General features: G+C 42.9%; 1 protein-coding gene across 9 annotated transcripts in view; it reads left to right on the forward strand.

Moving 5' to 3' along the window:
* The window catches only part of RALGPS1 (Ral GEF with PH domain and SH3 binding motif 1), a 412,834-nt gene that overhangs the window by 77,356 nt on the left and 312,218 nt on the right, over window positions 1–23,260 (forward strand). For 7 of the 9 annotated variants that reach the window (XM_075905763.2, XM_075905761.2, XM_075905762.2 and 4 more), the window contains one exon: window positions 22,495–22,578. The exons of the other annotated variants lie outside the window; for them this stretch is intronic. In XM_075905763.2, the coding sequence (XP_075761878.1) occupies window positions 22,495–22,578 (84 nt within the window). The remainder of the gene's footprint in view (window positions 1–22,494; window positions 22,579–23,260) is intronic. 9 annotated transcript variants of the gene reach the window in all.

Consider the following 23,260-nt stretch of genomic DNA (forward strand, 5'->3'; position numbering starts at 1 on the left):
GGTCTTGGGCTGTTCTGTGGATCTACTATACTTATCCCAGCAAGTTTGACGGGGTTCATCTCCTGCTGTTTTAGGTCTATAACATTGGTCAATAGAATGACCAGTAAGCCTTCTTAAAACAAATATTGTTTAATTTTAGAAGTAAGAACAAACCATAATGGGAGAGTCCTAAGTATGGGACGCTTCCAGCCCACTCAGCCTCATTGGCACCAGCACTAGAGTTGAAAGGTACTTCCTCCCCCCCTCCTCTTTTTTTGCTATAAATTGTGAAGGTTCCCCCCCCCCCCCCTTTATCTACTCTAGTTCACATGAGGAAGTGGGTTTTGCCCACGAAAGCTCATGATACTATATATAAATAATTTGTTAGTCTCTAACACACCATAGGACTACTTGTTTTTAAAGTTACAGACTAACATGTCTATCCCTCTGAGTCTTCATAACAGGAAAGAGTTTTGAAACAATAAGCAATCTATATGCATGTGTAGGCTTACCATCCTTCTGATTCCAAACCCCAATTTTAAGTATTTCTTTGAGAAATTTCTGGTATAACAAATAGGCGATTTTAGACACTAGGCCATCAAAGAAATTTCATGTGAAACATTAAATATCCTTTAAAATTAGTGCATGCTATTTTTTTTGCTTTTCTTTGGGCTGTAATTTAAAAACATGTTTGATTAATATGGTGGTAAAAGCACTAGAATAAAGTCCTTGGCACTACTTAATGGCATCTGCATAGATAAGAAGGTATTTGAATTTTAATTTTATGTAGGCCATATGAAATCTTAGTGGTGAAGAGTGTAAAAAAGTCACTGAGAAGGTGCAAGAATATTTATATTTTACAGTTCACTTTGCCTTTTTTTTTTTTTTTTAATTAACATTCAGTGGGAAATTGATTGGTTAGAAACTATACCTAATGAGGAAGCAGTCTTCATCTTTCTAGTATCATTCTTCACACTTCTATATAGAAATGGAATGTTGTTCAGTTACAAGGAAATGTTAAATTGCTTGTGTTTAAATGAAAATCTACTTTTTCTATACAGTTCAAATTTAAACTCATTCATATTCATTTTCCATACACAAGATTTTCCATTGTTACTCATTGACTGTGTCTTCACTGCTTTAGAATAATAAGGCTAATATTCAATATTAAGGTTTTTATAAAATGTCTTTTATTCTGGTAAATCAGAGTTGTGTTGCCTCCAGTAAGAGATTCTAAGATTTTCCCACATGAGCATATAGTTTCCAGGTTCTTAAACCAGACATTTACTCAACAGAGGGAAAACCTTGTGTCTTGATAGGTGGGAATTGGCAATGTTATCACAAGATTTGCATGCTGGAAGCTTGTGATGCAAAGTGCAGATGGAGACTAAAAGTGCTTTCCTTTGTTCTCACACAGCAATATGTGGGCTTGCATATCTGTAGACCATCCAGTTTGTCAATGTATGTTAAATACTTTTGGGGGGCAAAAGTCTTTGGCTGATTTTTCTCTTTCTTTTGGCCAGTATGTCTCTGAAGTGTGTAACTCATATTTGGAAATTTTTCACAATATTTTGTTTGACATTATGTGGCTGTAAAAACAGGAGCGATTGAGAGTTGGAGTTCTGGATAACTCATTTTCTCTCTCTATATATATTCCCGTATTGTTACATCTGACTATAAATACTGTATAAATATGTGGTAACTTGAACCTGTCTGAGGGTATGTCTGCCCAGCAGGGCTAAAGTCGAATTAAGCTATGCAACTTCAGCTACATTAATACAGCAGGAAGTTGAAGGAAGCACACTCTTCCTTTAACTTCCCTTACTCCTCGTAAAATGGGGATTACAGTAGCTGGAGAAAGAAGTCCTCCAACTTGACATTATTCTGAAAGAAAGGCTTGGAGTATAGATGCACTCTTTATTATTTCGGGATAACATCAGTTATTCCGAAATAACGCTGCTGTGTAGATGTACCCTACAGTATTCAGAGATGCATAAAACAATCACTTGAAAATAGACACATTTTTCTTTGCAAATCTGACCATGTAATTATAGTCTAATTTCTTTCAATGCATAACTGTTAAATATTAGTATATCTCATTTAAAAAAATAGTAAGAGTTGTCTGAACTGTCCCCTATATTTGTAGCACTCTTGACACACACACAGAGCTCTATGGGGCAAAGATGGGAGATTAAGAGGATGGCTAGTACCCTTCCCTTTATGGACAGCCAATTTGTGGGGGTGGAGGTTAAGGTCCAAAGTCTTTCAGTTGCTCGCCAGAATATTGTGTGGCCAATCTGAAGCTCTATGAATCTGCTTAGGCAATATATTAAAATTCCAGTGCAATGCCAGAGCCACATACAAGCAAACCCATCCTCAACCACACACAAAAAATCAATGTTAGGTATTTAGTGTACCATAATAAAAATGATATAGGGAGAAACCACAGTGAAATTGGGAGTTATTTTTGTTCTTTTCCATTATAGCTCTTTCTTGAGTTCTGATGGTATATGACTTGATAATTATTACAATATTCAGGTTTTTGGTATTAGATGTGTGTTGCTTCCAAGTGAACAAAGCAATAGAAAATACATTTTTGGGAAGAAAGTAAATGTGTGGGGGAGGGTCACTTAGCAGCCACTTTTTGTGATTTTGGCAACATTTTGCAAAAAAAGTCAAGTGAAGTCTAAATGTTTAAAACATTGAGTTTTGTGATTGAAATTTGCAAGGTTCTGAGTGTGTGAAAAATTTAAAGTTGTTAATACTGTTTGACTAGCTTGACTCTAGCCTGCCTGATCATGCTTACCTATATTTTTATTTCACGTAATTTCAAGACAAAGTAAGGAATCTAAAACAAACAGTTTATTAGACATTTTCATAAGTCCTGAAAATAGATGCATTCCCTGTTGTGGTTTGTTCTAGTCAGTAGAGTAACAAAGGTATTGTGGAAACAGAATCAATTAAAAACATTGTTTATTTAAATCACATTTTAACTTAAACTAAGTGCATTTTTATTTGAAGTGAAATTTTAATTTATGACAAGCTATATTAAAGGCTAAACTTACTATAACAAATTCATTTAAATTTAAAAAAATAAGCAGTATGTTTTTGTTGCCAAAGTGTTTTAAAGAAAATTAAACCTGTGAACTGATGGAACTCAACAGCTAAGCATCTGGAACCAGAATTTATTTAAGCCTTCTGATTCTGATATTCTTTTTCAGGTTAAGAGAATGTTTTCTTCATTTCAGTTTGCTCAACTAGTTCAGCTCAATGATTTGTTCATTCGAAGTTAAGAAACCAATTGGGAGTTTAAAAAGCAAGGATGCTCTTCCAATTTGTGAATAAAAACTAAATATGAGGACGAGATCTACAATGCACTGTATATGGCAGTATCCAGTTATAGAATTATAAAGCCTCCCTACCGCCTACTTGATATTTTCCTTTTTAGACAACTATTTGTTCTGTTAGCCAGCACATCACACTGAGGCTATGTCTACATTGCAGGCTTTTTGCGCAAGAACTAGTGTTCTTGCACAAAAACTTGCAGAGTGTCTACACTGTACGCACGTTCTTGCGCAAGTAAATTTACAGTACAGCGTCAGAAAACAGGGTTTCTTGTGCAACAGTTATTCCTCTCCCCATGAGGAATAAGCCCTTTGTGCAAGAGCTCTTCCACAAGAAGGCAGTGTAGGCAGGCAACAGGGGTTTCTTGCGCAAGAAAGTCCTATGGCTAAAATGGCCATCAGAGCTTTCTTGCACAAGAGAGCGTCCACACTGCCATGGACGCTCTTGTGCAAAAGCACGTGGCAGTGTGGATGCACTCTTATGGAAAACCTTTTGCACAAGAACTCTTGCGTAAAACAGTTCTTGCGCAAGAAGCCTGCATTGTAGACGTAGCCTGAGAGTTCAAGTTCAGTTCTTTATCCACTCTCACCTCTAAATCCCTTTCTAAGTCACTGCTTTCCAAATGAGTCTCATCCTCTGAATATGACCTACATTCTTTCCTAGATGTATTACCTTGTTTGCAGAGCATAAAATTATTAGCCCTCAGGAAATCATAACAAATACAATAGTATGCCTTCCCAGCAATACAAGTTACAGCAAACACATGAAGTTTGTCCTCTGCTTCTGACATTGGCTCTCTGTAATGGGATGATACTTCTTAATCACCACCTGGTGTCTGGATGTGATAATGTAATCCTTTTCCTGTTCCTGGAATGCTCTGTAGGTTGTCCTCTTAGCTTGGCAGTCTTCAGTAGCTTGACATTCTGGCCTCATAAAAATATAAGAATGGCCATACTTGATCAGAACAAAGGTCCATTTAACCCAGTATCTTGTCTTCTGATAGTAGCCATTACCAGATGCCACAGAGGGAATGAACAAAACAGATAACCATCAAGTGATCCACCCCTATCACGCATTCCCTGCTTCTGACAAACAGAGGCTAGATACACTACTCCTGTCCATCATGGCTAATATCCATGGATGGACTTATCCTTCATGAATGTGTCTAATACTTTTTGAACCCTGTTATAGTCTTCATCTTCCCAGCATCCTCTGGCAAGGAGTTCCACAGGTTGCCTGCGTGTTGTATGAACAATTATTTCTATTATTTGTTTTAAACCTGCTTCCTATTTATTTCATTTGGTGACCCCCTCATTCTTGTGTTATGGGAAGGAGTAAATAACTCTTCTTTATTCACTTTCTCCACACCATTCATGATTGTATAGACCTCTATCATATCACCCCTTAGTTGTCACTTTTTTAAGCTGAAAAGTACCAGTCTAATTAATCTCTCCTCATACGGCAGCCATTTCATTCCCCTAATAATTTTTGTTGCCTTTTTCTGAACTTTTTTGAATGCCAAGATATGTTTTTTGAGATGAGGTGACCACATCTGCATGCAGTATTTGAAACGTGGGCAGACAATGGATTTATATGGAGACAATAAGATATTTTCTACCCCTTTCTTAATGCTTCCCAATGTTCTGTTTGCTTTTTTGACTGACAATGCACATTGAGTGGATGTTTTCAGAGAACTATCTAAAACGACTCCAAGATCTCTCTCTCGAGTGGTAACAGCTAATTTAGACCCCATCTTTTTATATGTATAGGTGGGATTATTTTTCCAATAAGCATTGCTTTACATTTATCAACATTACACTTCATCTGCCATTTGTTGCCCAGTCACCTAGTGTCGTGAGATCCTTTTGAAGTTCTTCAGAGTGCTTTGGCTATCTTGAACAGTTTTGTATCATCTGCACATTTTGCCTCCTTATTGTTTACTATGAATATGTTGAATAGGATTGGTCTCTGTGCGGACCTTTGGGGCCTCGCTGTCCATTCAAAATGAACTGCTACCAGGACAGCAGGGAGTCCAGAAAAGACTGTCTGACTACCCTGAGCCTAGTTCTGGGCCTTTTATATTCAGCCGTACGCTCAAGCTTCAGAACAATCCTTTTCCTTCTCTTGGGGTTTATTATTCACGTTTACTGTTGGCCAGAGTGGGAATCTGGGCTTACTCATTATTTTGGGTTTCAACCCTATAAAAAGCAGCCATGTATCATTCTCTTCAGTTTGTTGCTTCTACTTCTCTGGGGCTCTTCCTGCTTGGTCTCTTTATCTTCACCCCTTAACACAGGGTTGTAGTGCTCAGGTCTTTCTTCCAGCTTAAGCAAATGCAGTGAGAAACAAAATGTGGTTATCCCTTTGGCCAGAAAGGAGCATCCTTATTTGTCCCTCTGGTACCAGCCAGGAACTGACCTGCTAAGACCTGTATCTCCTTTAATCTGAACCTGCTGGACTCCCTGCTTCTGTGAGGCCTCTCTAGGCAGGCCTGGAGGACTCACTTTCACTGCTGCTTTCTTAGGGTAGGATGTAGTAGGATTATGGGACCTTTTATAGGAATTCCTAAGGGACAGGAACACCCTAACACTCTTTGCATACAACACTGTATCATATTAAACTCTGCTGTTCTTATTTTCAGGGCATTTAGTTGCCAGGGCCTGGGATATCTAACAGGTTACCTGAAGCTCTGGTACAAAGACCACAGTAGATACTTTGACACAGTAGAATTGTCTACTGAAAGTATAAAATTCATCTGTGCAGAAAACAGATATTTCTTGGGAACCACTCATAGACTTAGGCAACAAACTCACTAAGGATTTGAAACTGCTAGAACCTTACTGTTTTAGAACATAAGAATGGCCATACTGGGTCAGACCAACGGTCCATCTAGCCCAGTATCCTGTCTGATAACAATGGCCAATACCAGATGCCCCAGAGGGAGGAAACACAACAGGTAATCCTCATGTGACCCTCCTTACTAGAGTATAGAGAGGATCATGTGAGAATCTCTATTAACAGACTCTCCACGTGACCTAACCTCTATGAATTTATCTAGCTCTTTTTGAACCCTGTTAAAGTCCTAGTCTTCACATCCTCTAGCAAGGAGTTCCACAGGTTAACTGTGTGCTGAGTGACGAAAAACTTCCTTTTGTTTGTTTTAAACCTGCTGCCTATTAATTTAATTTGGTGGCCCTAGTTCTTATATTGTGTGAGTAAGTAAATAACTTTCTCTTATTCACTTTTTCCACGCCAGTCATGATTTTATAGATCTCTATCATCTCCCCCCTTAGTCTCCTCTTTTTTAAGATGAAAAGTCCCAGTCTCTTTAATCTCTCTTTGTATGGGACCTGTTCCAAACCCCTAATAATTTTTGTTGCCCTTTTCTGAACTTTTTCCAATGCCAATATATCTTTTTTAAGATAAGGCAACCACATCTGGACGCAGTATTCAAAATGTGGGCATACCATGGTTTTATATAGAGCAATAAGATATTTTCTGTCTTATTCTCTATTCCTTTTTAATGATACCTAACATTCTATTTGCTTTTTTGACTGGTGCTGCACATTGAATTGATGTTTTCAGAGAACTATCTACAATGGCTCCAAGATCTTTCTCTTGAGTAGTTGTAGCCAAATTAGTCCCCATCAAATTGTATGTATAGTTGGGATTATTTTGTCCAATCTACATTACTTTACATTTATCGGCATTAAATTTCATTTGCCATTTTGTTGCCCAATCACTTAGTTTGGTGAGATCTTTAAGCTCTTGACAGTCTGCTTTAGTCTTAACTATCTTGAGCAATTTGGTATCATCTGCAAATTTTGCCTCCTCACTGTTTACCCCTTTTTCTTGATCAGTTATAAATACGTTCCATAGGATTGATCCCAGGACAGACCCTTGGGGGACCCCACTAGTTACGTCTATCCGCTCTGAAAACTGACCATTTATTCCTACCCTTTGTTTTCTGTCTTTTAACCAGTTATCAGTCTACGAAAGGACCTTCCCTCTTACCCCATGACATCTTTACTTAAGAGCCTTTGGTGAGGGACCTTGTCAAAGGCTTTCTGGAAATCTAACCATACTATATCCACTGGATCCCCCTTGTCCACATGTTTGTTGACCACCCTCAAAGAACTCTAGCAGATTAGCAAGGCATGATTTCCCTTTACAGAAACCATGTTGACTTCCCCCCAACAAATTATGTTCATCTCTGTGTCTGTCAATTTTATTCTTTACTATAGTTTCAACCAGTTTCAAAAGGTCAACCGGTTACCTGGTAAGCATTTGGCTTATCCCAGTGAATAGTAGGTATCTGATTAACCAGATTGCCAGCCCCATTGGCTAGCTGTCAGAACCTGCCAGGTCAGGGGAATCTCAGCCCTGGCTGCACTGCTGCACTGTCAGCCTCACCGCAATTGCCCCAGAGCGGGCAGGCAGGGAGGACCTTGGCCACTCTGTGGCGGTCCTGGCACTGGCTGTGCTGCAGCACCTCCAACCCTGCTGTGACAGCACTGGAGGGGACAGGCAGAACCCGTACCATGCTATGGCAGCCCCCGTGGGACCCAGGTGCTGGTCATGCCACAGCAGCTACAGTGAGGCTGCCAGGACCCTGGCTGCACTGCGGCAGCCCCACCTCTGAGGCCCCAGTGGTGAGATCGTTTTGAAGCTCTTCATAGAGTTGTTGTTAATGGTTCTAAATCCTGCTGGAAAGGGATAACAAGTGGAGTTCCTCAAGAGTCTGTTTTGGGACCCGTACTGTTCAATATCTTCATCAATGACGTAGATATTGGGATAGAGAGTACGCTTATTAAGTTTGCAGATGATACCAAACTGGGTGGGGTTGCAACTTCTTTGGAGGATAGGGACATAATTCAAAATGACCTTAGCAAGTTAGAGAAATGGTCAGAGGTAAACAGGATGAGGTTTAATAAAGAGAAATGCAAAGTACTCCACTTAGGAAGGAACAATCAGTTCCATACATACAAGATGGGAAGCGACTGTCTAGGAAGGAGCATGGCGGAAAGGGATCTAGGGGTCATAGTGGACCACAAGTTGAATATGAGTCAACAGTGTGATGCTGTTGCAAAAAAAGCAAATATGATTCTAGGTTGTATCAACAGGTGTGTTGTAAGCAAAACTCGTGAAGTCATTCTGCCGCTCTACTCTGCACTAGTTAGGCCTCAGCTGGAGTACTGTGTCCAGTTCTGGGCGCCACATTTCAAGAAAGATGTGGAGAAACTGGAAAGGGTACAGAGATGAGCATCAAGAATGGTTAAAGGTTTAGAGAACATAACCTATGAAGCCAGGCTTCATGAACTGGGCTTGTTTAGTTTGGCAAAAAGAAGATTAAGGGGGGACATGATAGCGGTTTTCAAATATCTAAAAGGGTGTCACAAGGAGGAAGGAGAAAATTTGTTCCTCTTGGTTTCTGAGGACAGGACAAGGAGTAATGGGCTTAAAGTGCAGCAGGGGAGGTTTAGATTGGACATTAGGAAAAAATTCCTAACTGTCAGGGTGGTCAAATATTGGAATAAATTGCCAAGGGAGGTGGTGGAATCTCCCTCTCTAGAGATATTTAAGAACAGGTTAGATAGACATCTGTCAGGGATGGTGTAGACGGAGCTTGGTCCTGCCTTGAGGGCGGGGGGCTGGACTCGATGACCTCTTGAGGTCCCTTCCAGTCCTATTATTCTATGATTCTATGATTCTATAGTCTGCTTTGGCCTTAAGTATCGTGAGGAGTTCTGTATCATCTGCAAATATTTCCACTTCACTGTACCCCCTCCCTCCAGATAAATGAGCTAAATAGAATTTGTTTCAAAATGGACCCTTAGGGAGCACCACTAGTTACCGCTCTCCATTCTGAAAAATGAACTTTTATTCCTACCTTTTGTTTCTTTTAACCAGTTATCAGTCTGAGAAAGGACCTTCCCTCTTATCCCATGACATCTTAAGAGCCTCTGGTGAGGGACCTTGTCAAAGGCTTTCTGGAAATCTAACCATACTATATCCACTGGATCCTCCTTGTCCCCATGTTTGTTTACGCCCTGAAAGAACTCTAAGGGTGTGTCTACACTACAAAGTTAATTCAAACTAACAGCCGTTAGTTCGAATGAACTTTAATGGGGCTACACATACAAATCGCTAGTTCGAATTTAAATCGAACTAGCGGAGTACTTAATTCGAACTAGGTAAACCTCATTCTACGAGGACTAACGCCTAGTTCGAATTAAGTCGTTCGAATTAAGTAGTTCGAATTAAGGGCTGTGTAGCCACTTAATTCGAACGAGTTGGAGGCTATCCCTTCCCAGGTTGCCCTGGAGGCCACTCTGAGCCAAACCAGGGAAACTCTTCTGCCCGCCTCCCGGCCCCGGAGCCCTTAAAGGGGCACGGTCTGGCTACAATGCTTGTGCCAGTTGCAAGCCAGTCAGCAGACCCTGCACCTGGCACGGCACGAGCCAGCAACCTACTGCCACCCAGCCCTCCACCTCTTCCTAGGACCAGGCTGGCAGCTCCCTGGAGCCTGCCCGGGGCCACAAGAAGTGGGCGCCTTCCTGGTCTAGTGTGGAGATCGTGGACCTCATCCAGGTTTGGGGGGAGGCCTCCAACGTTCATGATCTCCGCACTAGGCACAGGAATTCGGCCGTCTACAGCCGCATGGCTGACAGCCTGGCCACCAGAGGCCACATGCGGACCCGGGAGCAGGTTTGCATGAAAATCAAGGTGGTCCAGTGAGACCCCCGACGCTGAGCCCTGAACTTAGAACATAAGAATGGCCATAGTGGGTCAGACCAAAGGTCCATCTAGCCCAGTAGCCTGTCTGCTGATAGCGGCCAGCACCAGGTACCCCAGAGGGGATGGACCGAAGACAATGACCAAGCGATTTGTCTCCTGCCATCCATCTCCAGCCTTCCACAAACAGAGGCCAGGGACACCATTCCTTCCCCCTAGCTAATAGCACTCCATGGACCTAACCTCCATGAATTTATCTAACTTCTCTTTAAACTCTCTTATAGTTCTAGCCTTCACAGCCTCCTGTGGCAAGGAGTTCCACAGGTTGATTATGTGCTGTGTGAAGAAGAACTTTCTTTTATTAGTTTTAAGCCTGCTATCCATTAATTTCATTTGGTGTCCTCTAGTCCTTATATTATGTTAACTAATGAATAACTTTTCTTTATTCACCCTCTCCACACCACTCATGATTTTATAGACCTCTATCATATCCCCCCTCAGTCTCCTCTTTTCTAAGCTGAAAAGTCCCAGTCTCTTTAGTCTCTCTTCATATGGGACCCGTTCCAAACCCCTGATCATTTTAGTTGCCCTTTTCTGAACCCTTTTCAAGGCCAAAATATCTTTTTTGAGGTGAGGAGACCACATCTGTACACAGCACTGAAGATATGGCGTACCATAGTTTTATACTTCCCCTCCTTCTTCCCCTGGCTTCCCCCTTCCAGCTCCCTCCTCCCAGGTTTCCCTCTCCCACCCTCTCTCTTCCCCTCTCCCACCTCCTTTTCCCCGTCTCCCCAGAGGTTAATCCGCCCCCCCCCCCCCTTCCAGTTTTGTTAAACAAAGAGAGTTTCTATTTTTGAACACACCTGTCCTTTATTTTTTACATCAGGAAGGGGGGCTAGGGCGGAGTAAGTGGAAGGAGGTGAGGGAGGAATGGGGCACGAGCTCCCGGTGTGGAGGACTGGGGTGGCTCTGCGGGCTCCTCGGGGTGGAAGCTATCCTGCAGGGTCTCCTGGATCCTGACAGCCCTCCAATTGACCCTCCCCCCGCTCCCGGATGGCAGCCTGCAGCAAGTGCAGCCGGGCTGATGGCCGAGTTGTGTGAGGTGCCGAGAGTGGGCACTCAGGGCACTCCAAGACAGGACTGCTTTGCTGTCTCTCATCGAGTTAGACAAGCAAGCGGGGAACCCTGATAACTATCTGTCCGGGGTGGGGGTCAGGTCCCTTTAAGCACAGCCCTCGGCTAGCCTGAGGCAGCAGCTCCACGCTCTAAGTCCTAACCTGATGCCCTGCCGGCACTGGTTCCGGCCAGCCTTAACTTCGGTTCAGGGTCCACTCAATGTGGACATGCTAGTTCGAATTAGCAGAATGCTAATTCAAATTAGTTTTTAGGTCTAGATGCACTAATTCGAATTAACTTATTTTGAATTAACTAATTCGAATTAAGTTAGTTCGAATCAGTGCTGTAGTGTAGACATACCCTAACAGATTAGTAAGGCATGATTTCCCTTTACAGAAGCCATGTTGACTTTTCCCCCAACAAATTATGTTCATCTGTGTCTGAGAATTTAATACTTTACTATAGTTTCAACTAATCTGCTTGGTACTGACGTGAATTTACCAGTCTGTAATTGCGAGGATCACCTCTAGAGCCCTTTTAAAATATTGGCATCATGTTAGCTATCTTCTAGTCATTAGGTACGGAAGCTAATTTAAAGGATAGGTTACAAACCACAGTTGTTAGTTCCAAAATTTCACATTCGAGTTCTTTCGGAACTTGTTATTGTTAAGTTTATAAATTTCTTCCAAAACCTCCTCTAAAAACACCTCAATCTGGGATAATTCCTCAGATTTTCTATTTTAAGTATTCTTTATCTGGTATTGGCCACTGTCGGCAGACAGGATACTGGGGTAGAGGGACCTTTGATTCGGACACAGTATGACTGTTCTTATGTTCTTACGTACTTACTACTTGGCCTTGCGTCTGTTAAGAAAAACCTGTAGTATTTCTTACATAGATAAACAGTAAGGCTGCGTCTAGACTGGCAAGTTTTTCCACAAAAGCAAGCACTTTTGTGGAAAAACTTGCCAGCTGTCTACACTGGCTGCTTTGAATTTGCGCAAGAACACTGACGATCTAATGTAAGATTGTCAGTGTTCTTCTGCAAATACAATGACTCTCCCATTCGGGAAAAAGCCCTCTTGTCCAAATGCTTTTGTGTAAGAGAGCCAGTGTAGACAACTGAGAACCGTTTTGTGCAAAAAAGCCCCGATGGCGAAAATGGTGATCGCGGCTTTATTGCGCAAAACCGCGTCTAGATTGGCATGGATGCTTTTGCGCAAAAAGTGCCAATCTAGACGCTCTTTTCCACAAATGCTTTTAACGGAAGAACTTTTCCGTTAAAAGCATTTGAGGAAAATCATGCCAGTCTAGACGTAGCCCATAAGTGTTAAATACTTGTTCAGTGTTCCCTTTGGTGAAAGGGAGGGAGAAAGATTGCAAGAATACATTAAGTGATATCATGATGTAGTCTAGCTAGGGCATAATTCTGTGACACTTTTATAGTCAAATGCTTTGTATGCCTTGTGTTTTAACACAGACTCTTTTTTAATTCAAGTATGAGTTCATAAGAGAGGAAGTTCATAGAAAGGACACTTATTAAATTTGAAGATCATGCCAAGCTGGGAGGGGTTGCAAGTGCTTCAGAGGATAGGGTCATAATTCAAAATGATCTGGACAGACTGGAGAAATGTTCTGAAGAAAATAGGATGAAGTTTAATAAGGACAAATGCAAAGTACTCTAATTAGGAAAGAAGAATCAGAATGGGGAGTGACTGTCTAGGAAGGAGTACAGCAGAAAGGAATCTAGGGGTCATAGTCGGCCACGAGCTAAATATGAGTCAACAATGTGATACTGTTGCAAGAAAAGGAAACATGATTCTGGGATGTATTAACAGGAGTGTCGTGAGCAAGACATGAGAAGTCATTCTTTTGGTCTACTCTGCACTGAGTAGGCCTCAGTTGGAGTATTGTGTCCAGTTCTGGGCAAGACATTTCAAGAAAGATTTGGAAAAGGTCCAGAGAAGAGTAGCAAAAATTATTAAAAGTCTAGAGAACGTGATTTATGAGGGAAGACTGAAAGAATTAGGCTTTTTTTATTTAGAATGCAGGTGTGTGCATTTACCCTGCATGCTGCACCACTGTGAAAGGGTGAGGTCACAGAAGGCCCCTTGGGGGGAAGGGCTGACACCGCCACTACCACTCACTTTCCCACTGTCTGGGGCTCCTCACTGCTTGATCCTGCTGGGCCAGCTGCCTGGTCTCCCCCAGCCAAGACACTGAACTGAGATCAGTGCCCTGCTGTGAAGCAGTACAGACACTGAATCTCTTCAGATCCAAGGAAAGGGGAGTTTAGGACCCAGCTTCCAAGGATACCACTCCCCAAATTGGATCAAAAAACCCCAGTGAATTACTTGGGTAAGCCCCCTTTAATAATGAAAGGGGGAATGAACACACTGGCTGCCCCCCTCAGGTAACAATAATTTACACTGGGCTTGATAGAAAAGAAAAGTGACTATTAAGTACAAGAAGTAGGATTTAAGTGGTAATAAGTGAGAACCGGCAGAACAAAGTAGGTTACAAATCAAAAGTAACAATAAACGCTTTGCTAATTCTGACACTAAAATCCTCAGCACCAACTTCTTATAAATTCACCCTGAAACTGTTTCTGTTCCCGCTGCCTTCCAGACCAGGGTCATCTCCCCTCCCCTGGGGTCTCTGGTTCACTCTCCTTGGATGTGTCCAGCCATCCAAAGACGAAAGATTCCTACCTTCCTATTCTTTTTAAAGAATTTCCTTATTGCATGGGGAGTCACCTGGCCACTCCCTACCAACCGCTGCTAAGACTTAAGGTCAAAAGGCTGTTTGCATAGGATTGTCCAGACACTGAGGTCTCCCTTGATAACTTTCATTCATGCATTTAAAACACATAGGCTTCATCTAGACTTGCATGATTTGCTGCAAATGCTTTTAACGGAAAAGTTTTCCGTTAAAAGCATTTGTGGAAAAGAGCATCTAGATTGGCACGGATGCTGTTCCGCAAAAGCACTGTTTGCAGAAAAGCATCCATGCAAATCTAGATGCGCTTTTGCGCAAAAAAGCCCCGATCGCCATTTTCGCGATCGGGGCTTTCTTGTACAAAACAAATCTGAGCTGTCTACACTGGCCCTTTTGCACAAAAGGACTTTTGCCTGAACGGGAGCAGCATAGTATTTCCACAGGAAGCACTGATTTCTTACATGAGATCGTCAGTGCTTTTGCGTAAATTCAAGCAGCCAGTGTAGACAGCTGGCAAGTTTTTCTACAAAAGCAGCTGCTTTTGTGGAAAAACTTGCCAGTCTAGACACAGCCATGAAGTATTCCCTACTACTATGTATGTCTAATTTTACACATAAGAATGATACATACACCAAAATAAGATAAACAGATGCAGTGGATTAAGGCATGAAGATGGATGATCGTTTACATGATGTATTTTTCTTCAAGTGGTCCCCGTGGGTGCTCCACTCGTGGTGTCGGGCTTGTCCTGGTGCTGTGGATCGGAGACTTGCATAGCCGTGCTCCGCCGGATCATGCATGTGTGAGCAACAGCTCACGCCGTTCACGCCTTTGATCTGTTGCACTTGGTCCGGCCCCCGCTCAGTTCCTTCCAACCGCCCTTGGTCACGGATGCAGCTCCATCTCTCCCTCAGAGTTCTCCTTACCTCAGATCTGTATATAGTTACTGCCATACCAAATTTCCCTTACCCTTAGTTGATTCTTGTTCTCGTTGAACGTTCTTCCTAAAATATGTGTGTGTGTGTGTGTGGGCGCGCGCGCACACACACACACACACACACACACACACACACACACACACACACACACACACACACAGGACTCGACAAACAATGTAATCTACTCGCCCGTGGCAAGTAGATTACACCCCAGAAGAGCCAGCGCAGAATGATCTGCGCATGTGCAGAACAATCTGCGCATGTGCAGAGCGCAGAACCGTGTGACTGGCGAGCCCTGTACGTACGTACACACACACACACACACACACACACACACACACACATTTTTTTCCCCTCAACGGGAAATAGACTGCAAGAATACCTGGTTCCCCAGGCTTTAAGAAATGTACAGTCTGCTGGGAGCCCGTGCAAGTGTCAGATGGGCATAAGGCATGCATACAGTGCTTGGGAGAGGCACACGTACCACAGTGCTGTCAGCTGACAGCCAGAGCCCGTAAAGACTGGGAGAGGCATTTGAAAATGCTCTCTATGGACAAGGCGCTACAGCCTGCTGAGCTGTCTACCTCCTCAGGGCACAAGCGCATAATGTCTACTAGCAGGATGTCTGCCCCAAAAAAGCTCAAGCCATCCCCAACCCGGTCTCTTCCAGCTGCTCTTAGTGCCGGATGAGGCTTAAAGGATGTCCCGGGCATGTCAGGGACAGCTGCTGCAGGGTCTCGGCAGGCGCTGGACCCTAACAGAAAAAAAAGCTGCCTGCGGCACCGAGAGCACAGTCGGCTCTGGTGCCATCGGCAATGTGGAAATTGACAGCTGCACCAGCAGCAAGAGTAGCCTTGCTGCCTGCGGCTCCGGTGCCACTGGCACCAGCAACTTCCAAGCCTCAGACCTCAACTTTGCTGGCACCAGAGCAAGCGTATTCGGCACCGCATTCCCCAGCACTGCTGCAGAGCACGGCAGCACCGGAGGAAGCCCCTGCACATACCACCGTGCACCCAGGGCTCATTTCTCCTTCCCCAACTTTCTCCCCAGGGCCATCTCCCTCTCCGCAGTTACGTTACCAGCATCGCCATAGAGCACGCAGCCCAGTGTCTCCTGATTGCTACTCCTGCTATAGGGAGCCAAGATATAGAGAGAAGAGGCTGTTTATCTCACTGTTCCCGTCTCCATGTCGTTCATTACACTATTCACGATTGCCTACTAGGACACCAAGGTGTCATTACCATACCAGGCATAGTAGTGTGTTATCTTCTTGACACTCATCACCATCATGCTCAGAATAATACTATGGCTGTTACCATAGGGTGTACTATGACCCTACTCATCATGATTGGACCTCCCACTGCTACAGGAGACGCACATGTTGCTGTTTATCTCCCGATTCTCGACACTTACCTCCAGTACCCCAACGTGATCACTAACCGCCTCCTCCTCCAAAGAGCCCAACGATTCAGTTGGAACAGTCGGAGCTGGAAAAAGGACAGTTGTCTGATCCAGAGGACTCTCAGCAAGGCGTATCGCCAACAGACCACTCATCATCCTTTCCAGATGATGCGGTGACTCCAGGAGACATTTCCCCACCAGATGACCTGAAACAATTTCAGGATCTCTGCATACGTGTTGCAGATAGCCAAGAGGTACAGTTAGCAGCTGTTCGAATGAAACAACACCATCTCTTGAAGAATCTACGCCCACAGCACCGGAGTAAAATTGTATTTCCCATTGATGAGGTGATCATGGAGGTTGCAGAAGAAATATGGCAGACTCCAGCATCTGCTCCTCCCATGAGTAAAAAAAGCAGATAAGTATTTTGTCCCTTCTAAGGGCTTGGATTTTCTGTTTAACCACCCCCAGCCTAACTCATTGGTGGTTGATGCGGTACAGCATAGATCAAAAGTACCACAGTACAGAAATACTGTTCTAGAGAAAGAAAATAAAAAGTTGCATATTTTTGGAAGGAAAGTGTATTCTTCAGCCACGTTACTACTGCGTATTGCTAATTATTCTGCTCTCCTTTCCAATCATAACTTTGACAATTATTCAAAATTGGCAGACCTTCTGCAGCATCTCCCTGACTCAAAAAGACCATTGCTCAAATCCATAGTGCAAGAGGGATATGCATCATGCAGAATGGCACTACAAATCGCCACGGATGTGGCGGACATTGCCGCAAGAGCCACTGCTACAGGAGCGGCAATGAGAAGGTCTTCATGGTTAGCAGCAGCAGCAGTCCCAAAGGAACTCCAGAATAAGGTTGAGGACTTGCCCTTTGATAAACACAAACTTTTTGGTAACAAAACGGACAAGGTCCTGCACTCAGGGAAGGATTCCCGAACTACGCTTCGCATGCTGGGGATGTATACACCCCCCCTTCAGACAAAAGTGCTATTATACTTACCAAAGACTATATGATTTCTCCTTCCATAGGCAGCAACCTCGCACCCAGGAGCATCAACGATTCCGTCAGCGTCTGCAGCGGAGGCAACAACAGCCTAACCATACCTCTAATCAATCATCTACAAAACAGCTAATTTGAAGGTGAAGTCGAGGATGCGAACAAACCTCCCATCCTACTCCTTTTTCAACATCGTCTAAAACCCTATTACTATCATTGGTCTACTGTCACCACGGACAAATGGGTGTTGGAAATTGCAGTTTCCGGTCTCACCATTCCCTTCATTTCACTTTCCCCAGCCACCCCACCCATCCTGTCCCTTTTCAGGGATCCTTCTCACGAGGACTGGTTAAAACAAGAGATCCATCGCTTGCTCACCATTGGAGCAGTAGAGAGAGTGCCTAAGGAATTCCAGGGAAAAGGGTTTTACTCTTGATATTTCCTCACTCCAAAGAAAAATGGAGGATGGAGACCCATCTTGGACCTATGAAGTCTAAACCGATACCTCCGGAAGCAGCGGTTCAAAATGGCCACCTTAGCTACAGTTATACCGGCTCTCAACAAGGGAGATTGGTTCTCAGTCCTCGACTTACAGGATGCTTACTTCCACATTTCAATACACGTGGCACACAGACGATTTCTTTGGTTTACAATAGCAGACGAACATTTCCGGTACAAAGTACTTCCATTCGGGCTCGCTTGTACTCCCAGGGTATTCTCAAAGACCTTAGCAGTGGTAGCAGCCCACTTGCGCAAAGCAGCGGTGACAATTTTTCCCTGTCTGGACGATTACCTCCTCAGGGGTAGCACTTATGCAGAGACAAGCGAGGCAGTGGAAATAATGACCCGAACATTCAATTACCTTCGTCTCGTTATAAACACACAATAATCATCTCTGGAACCAACTCAGAACTTGATTTTTATAGGAGTGCAATTAGATACGAAGGCAGCTCGGGCATACTTACCAGCAGAACGCTTCCGGTCAATCAGGGACCTAGTAGATACCATCTCGCACCCTACAACAATGCCAATGCACATGTGTTTGCAGTTGATGAGTCACATGGCAGCTGCCACTCTCATTGTTCGCCATGCAAGGTTACATTTCAGATGTCTCCAGCATTGTCTTGCCTCTGTCTACACTCCAGCGAAACAGAGTATCAGAAAGTTGGTAGTGTTGCCACCACACATCAGGACATCCCTTCAGTGGTGGACCAAACCAGAAAGTCTCTTGCAAAGTGTCCCTTTTCATCACCTCCAGACATCAAAGCAAATAACCACCAATGCCTCCTTTATGGGGTGGGGCGCCCATATGGACAACCTGTCAGTTCAAGGCAAGTGGTCCAAACCAGAAATGTTACTGAACATCAATATACTCGAACTGCGGGCAGTATTTCGAGCATGCAAGCTTTTCAAATAGCACTTAAGGGGCACAACAACCAGAGTGCTCACGAACAATGTCGCAACCATGTAGTACATCAACAGGCAAGGCGCAGACCATTCTCGATCTCTTTGCACAGAAGTGATTCAGTTGTGGAATTGGTGTATCCACAATAATACATTCCTCATAGCGTCATACTTACCTGGAGTCAACAGCGTCATTGCGGATTCACTAAGCAGGCAGTTTCCTCATGATCAAGAATGGGAGATTCTAACCGACGTCCTGTTCCAGATCTTTCAGCATTGGGGTTTTCCATCAATAGACCTGTTTGCAACACAAGACAACGCAAAGTGTCCCAAATATTGTTCCAGAGCGGGAATAGGCCGTCACGTCTTGGGGGATGCCTTTCTCCTTCATTGGGGAACATCTCTACTTTCTGCCTTTCCGCCAGTGGTCCTTGTACCCAGGATCATAGAGAAAATTACTATAGATGCGGCTCGCGTGATCCTCAAAGCCCCAGCTTGAGCTTGCCAACCATGGTACTCGATGCTTTATCAACTGTCAATCAAAATCCCGTACCATCTTCCCATTGCCCCAAATCTACTGACGCAACAGAATGGCTTACTACATCACCCAAGACCTGAAATCCTACAGCTGACCACTTGGATGCTAAGTGGTACACGACTGCTGAGAACCTCTGCTCCGATCCAGTCAGACTGTACTAATGTCCAGCAGGGAGGGCTCCATGCAGGCCACATATGCTGCCAAGTGGACTAGATTTCAGGCTTGGTGTGCCGGAAATGATATCGACCCTCACACTTCACCGTTGCACAGGGTTCTCGACTATATACTATACCTCCAACAAGGGGGGTCTATCTATAGCCTCCTTACGAGTACATTTATCAGCAATTACTGCCTTTCACCACACAATAGACGGTTTTTTCATGTTTTTTCATCCCATGACAAAACAGTTTCTGAGGAGTACAGCTAGTTCGGATTAGGAAGCCTAATCCGAACTAGCTGCTCCGTGCCGCGTGTATTATAGTATAATTTACTAATCATGTTTAAAATATTTAGTGCCTGAATCAGTAAGTTTTATTTAGGCAAATTGCATGTTTCAGATCTTCATTGTGAAGATAAATGAGCTCCATAAAATTCAGTATGTGGAAATTTAAAAACAGGATCACTTAAGCGGTGGATGTATTTATGTTGAAAAGTCCATGATGCATTTTGTGGGAGTAGCGCTTGCCCAAGTTTCCATTACAAAAAGGAAATGACTTCCTTCCTCCATATTTTGCAGCATCCTGTGCACTTTTTGACTATGGCCTTTCATCTCAGAGGTAGCCGAAGTTCCTTTTAATACATTGTGTGTGTAATTAAGTACTTAAGTATTAAAATTCCAACATGAAAGTACAATAGTATTTTACAGAGAATCAGAAGGGAGGCTTTATTGTGATAGCCCTCCAGAAAATGCCCTAGCCTAAGAATAGTGAATGGTAATGATAAGTTAGAAAGTGTTATAGTAAATTCTATTTAATGGAAATGAAATTAGAAATAAGTCATTAAATAATTATTAGCCAACTGTTCAATTGGTGCAAAATCTTGAGCTCTAGTCTATGATATAAGTTGCCAAGTAAACATTATATAGCATATTTCTGGCTACTTGCAAGGCTTTGGTTGAGGGTGGCTAGCTTCTGATGGTTCAAACTTATGATTGTCGATCACTAGGCAAATTTAAATGAAGGATTCTTTTCCATTAGCGTGATATATAATTTGAGACCATCTCAACTGTGGTCCAGCTTCATCTCTTTAAATGCTCTTAAATTTACAGTTGCTGAAGTAATAAATTTAAATTTGGCTTGTTTTGTAAATCTCATGAGACAAATATCATGCCAAATCTAGAGATCAAATATACTGTAAGGCTACGTCTACATTGGCCCCTTTTCCGGAAGGGGCATGCTAATTTTTCAGATCGTAATAGGGAAATCCGCGGGGGATTTAAATATCCCCCCGCGGCATTTAAATAAAAATGTCCGCCGCTTTTTTCCGGCTTTTAGAAAAGCCGGAAAAGAGCGTCTACACTGGCCCCGATCCTCCGGAAAAAAGCCCTTTTCCAGAGGATCTCTTATTCCTCTTCGAAGTAGGAATAAGAGATCCTCCGGAAAAGGGCTTTTTTCCGGAGGATCGGGGCCAGTGTAGACGCTCTTTTCCGGCTTTTCTAAAAGCTGGAAAAAAGCGGCGGACATTTTTATTTAAATGCCGCGGGGGGATATTTAAATCCCCCGCGGATTTCCCTATTACGATCTGAAAAATTAGCATGCCCCTTCCGGAAAAGGGGCCAATGTAGACGAGCCCTAATTGATTGTAGATAGTGTTGTTAATTAGTTTTATTATAAATTGTATTAATTGACAAGCTATAATATTGAGACAGCTTAGTTCTGTTACAAGCACAGGATGCAGAGAACCTGAGCTTTACACCCCGGCTGTGTCTACACTGGCATGAATTTCCGGAAATGCTTAAAATGGAATACTATTCCGTTTTCAGTTTTTCCAGAAAAGGAGCATCTACATTGGCAGGCTGCTTTTCCGGAAAAGCGTCTGTGGCCAATGTAGATGCGCTTTTCCGGAAAAGAGCCCTGATCGCCATTTTCGCGATCGGGGCTTTTTTCCGGAAAAGACTACTGGGCTGTCTACACTGGCCCTTTTCCGGAACAGTGTTCTGAAATAAGGACTTATGCCCAAGCGGGAGCAGAATAGTTTTTCCGGAATAGCGGCTGATTTTGTACAGTAGAGCATCGTTGCTTTTCCAGAAATTCAAGGGCCAGTGTAGACAGCTCGCAGCTTATTCCGGAAAAGCGGATGATTTTCTGGAATAAGTGGCCCAGTGTAGACACAGCCCCCAAGTCTGCACTGATTTAACTCTGCTTCCAGGCACTAGACCTTTAATTTTTTCTCAATTCTAACATTGCTTTATTACTAAAGCTTTTGCATGGAGTAAGATAATAGTGTGTGAGTAAAGCTCTAAGTACCCTATCCAGCAGTGAGTGCCTCCTGGTAGATGCCTGTGGCTGTGAGAGTCTCATTTGAACTGGAATCTGTGAGGGTATGTCTACACTACCCTCCTAGTTCGAACTAGGAGGGTAATGTAGGCATACCGCACTTGCAAATGAAGCCTGGGATTTGAATTTCCCGGGCTTCATTTGCATAAGCGGGGAGCCGCCATTTTTAAATCCCCGCTGCTTCGAACCCCTTACTGATTCAGGCACGAGGTGTACCGGTAGTTCGGAATAGGAACCTATTCCGAACTACCTAGTTCGAGCCCCGTGTAGCCGCGCTGCACGGGATTCGAAGCAGCGGGGATTTAAAAATGGCGGCTCCCCGCTTATGCAAATGAAGCCCGGGAAATTCAAATCCCGGGCTTCATTTGCAAGTGCGGTATGCCTACATTACCCCGCTAGTTCGAACTAGCGGGGTAGTGTAGACATACCCTGAGGGAGAAGTGCTCAGGTAGAACTGAGGCATTAGATACTTCAGAGATGAGGTTCATTTATTGTGTGTGTGTGTTTCCAACTGATGGAGAAGATTATTCACAGCAAATACATAAGTATGGAGGAGAAAGAGAAATTTTATAGGGTACTTGTCATGGAATTAGGGCCTTTATAACTGCAATGTTTGATGTTTTGGAAATGCCAATGATCATTATTACTCTTGCATCCATTTCTTTGCTTCTCACTAATGGCATTTCAATTTAGCTTCCTTACATTGGAACTCAAAGACAATATTTCAACATTGTTATATTAAAAAAAAAAAAACGGTTGTATCCCTTTAAAAAAGTTATAAATAGTGAAACAGCGTTTTGGTGTCTTTTCTAGGAACTAGCCAGCTGTGGATGGAATAAGAAAGAAAAACACATTCTTGCCCCTAATATTGTTGCCTTTACGAGGAGGTTCAATCAGGTAAATAATCTAATCAGGTTTACAGAATTAACACAGTCCATCTGAATTTAACAAGAATTGAACTTGTTACCTCAACAATGTACATATATGTGCCGCACCTGAATGCTATTAATACGGTGCTTTGATGGATTAGTAATCATGAAAGAATTAGATTTCTTTTGAGTTGCTGGCTTTAAAAGAGATCAGTATGGTTGTAGCAAATGTTGTGTTGATTGTAACTGACTTGTAATTCTTCATATTAGAGCTACATTTCAATGATGGAAAGATATAAAATAAGGTCTTTTTAAGGTAAGTATAACATGATATTGAATGGACAGGAAGAATAATCATGGATTTCATTGCCTTGTTTATTTATTTTGCTCTTTTTTATGCGGGATTTTATTTCTTTAATAACAGATGTGAAAACAAATTGCTGAATGCCAAGGGAATATTTTTATTTTTGATAAAGAACATCTGATTATATTCCAGTTCAATAACCTTCTCTCAAACAACAAGGTTTCTTCCTGAAACTTTCTGAGATTCTGATGTAACCCTCACTGAACACACAAACAGTCACTTTGGAGCATTGTTTCATTTGAATCTATTATGTATGTTTATTATATAGATGTGTGCATATATTCACAAGCTTTATTCTGAAAAAAAGAGCAGAAGACAATAGTTTTCAAAATAAGTCATGCCAGCA

Source organism: Pelodiscus sinensis, chromosome 23, assembly GCF_052426305.1.
Source record: "Pelodiscus sinensis isolate ZL-2025 chromosome 23, ASM5242630v1, whole genome shotgun sequence".
Taxonomy (NCBI): Eukaryota; Metazoa; Chordata; order Testudines; family Trionychidae; genus Pelodiscus; species Pelodiscus sinensis.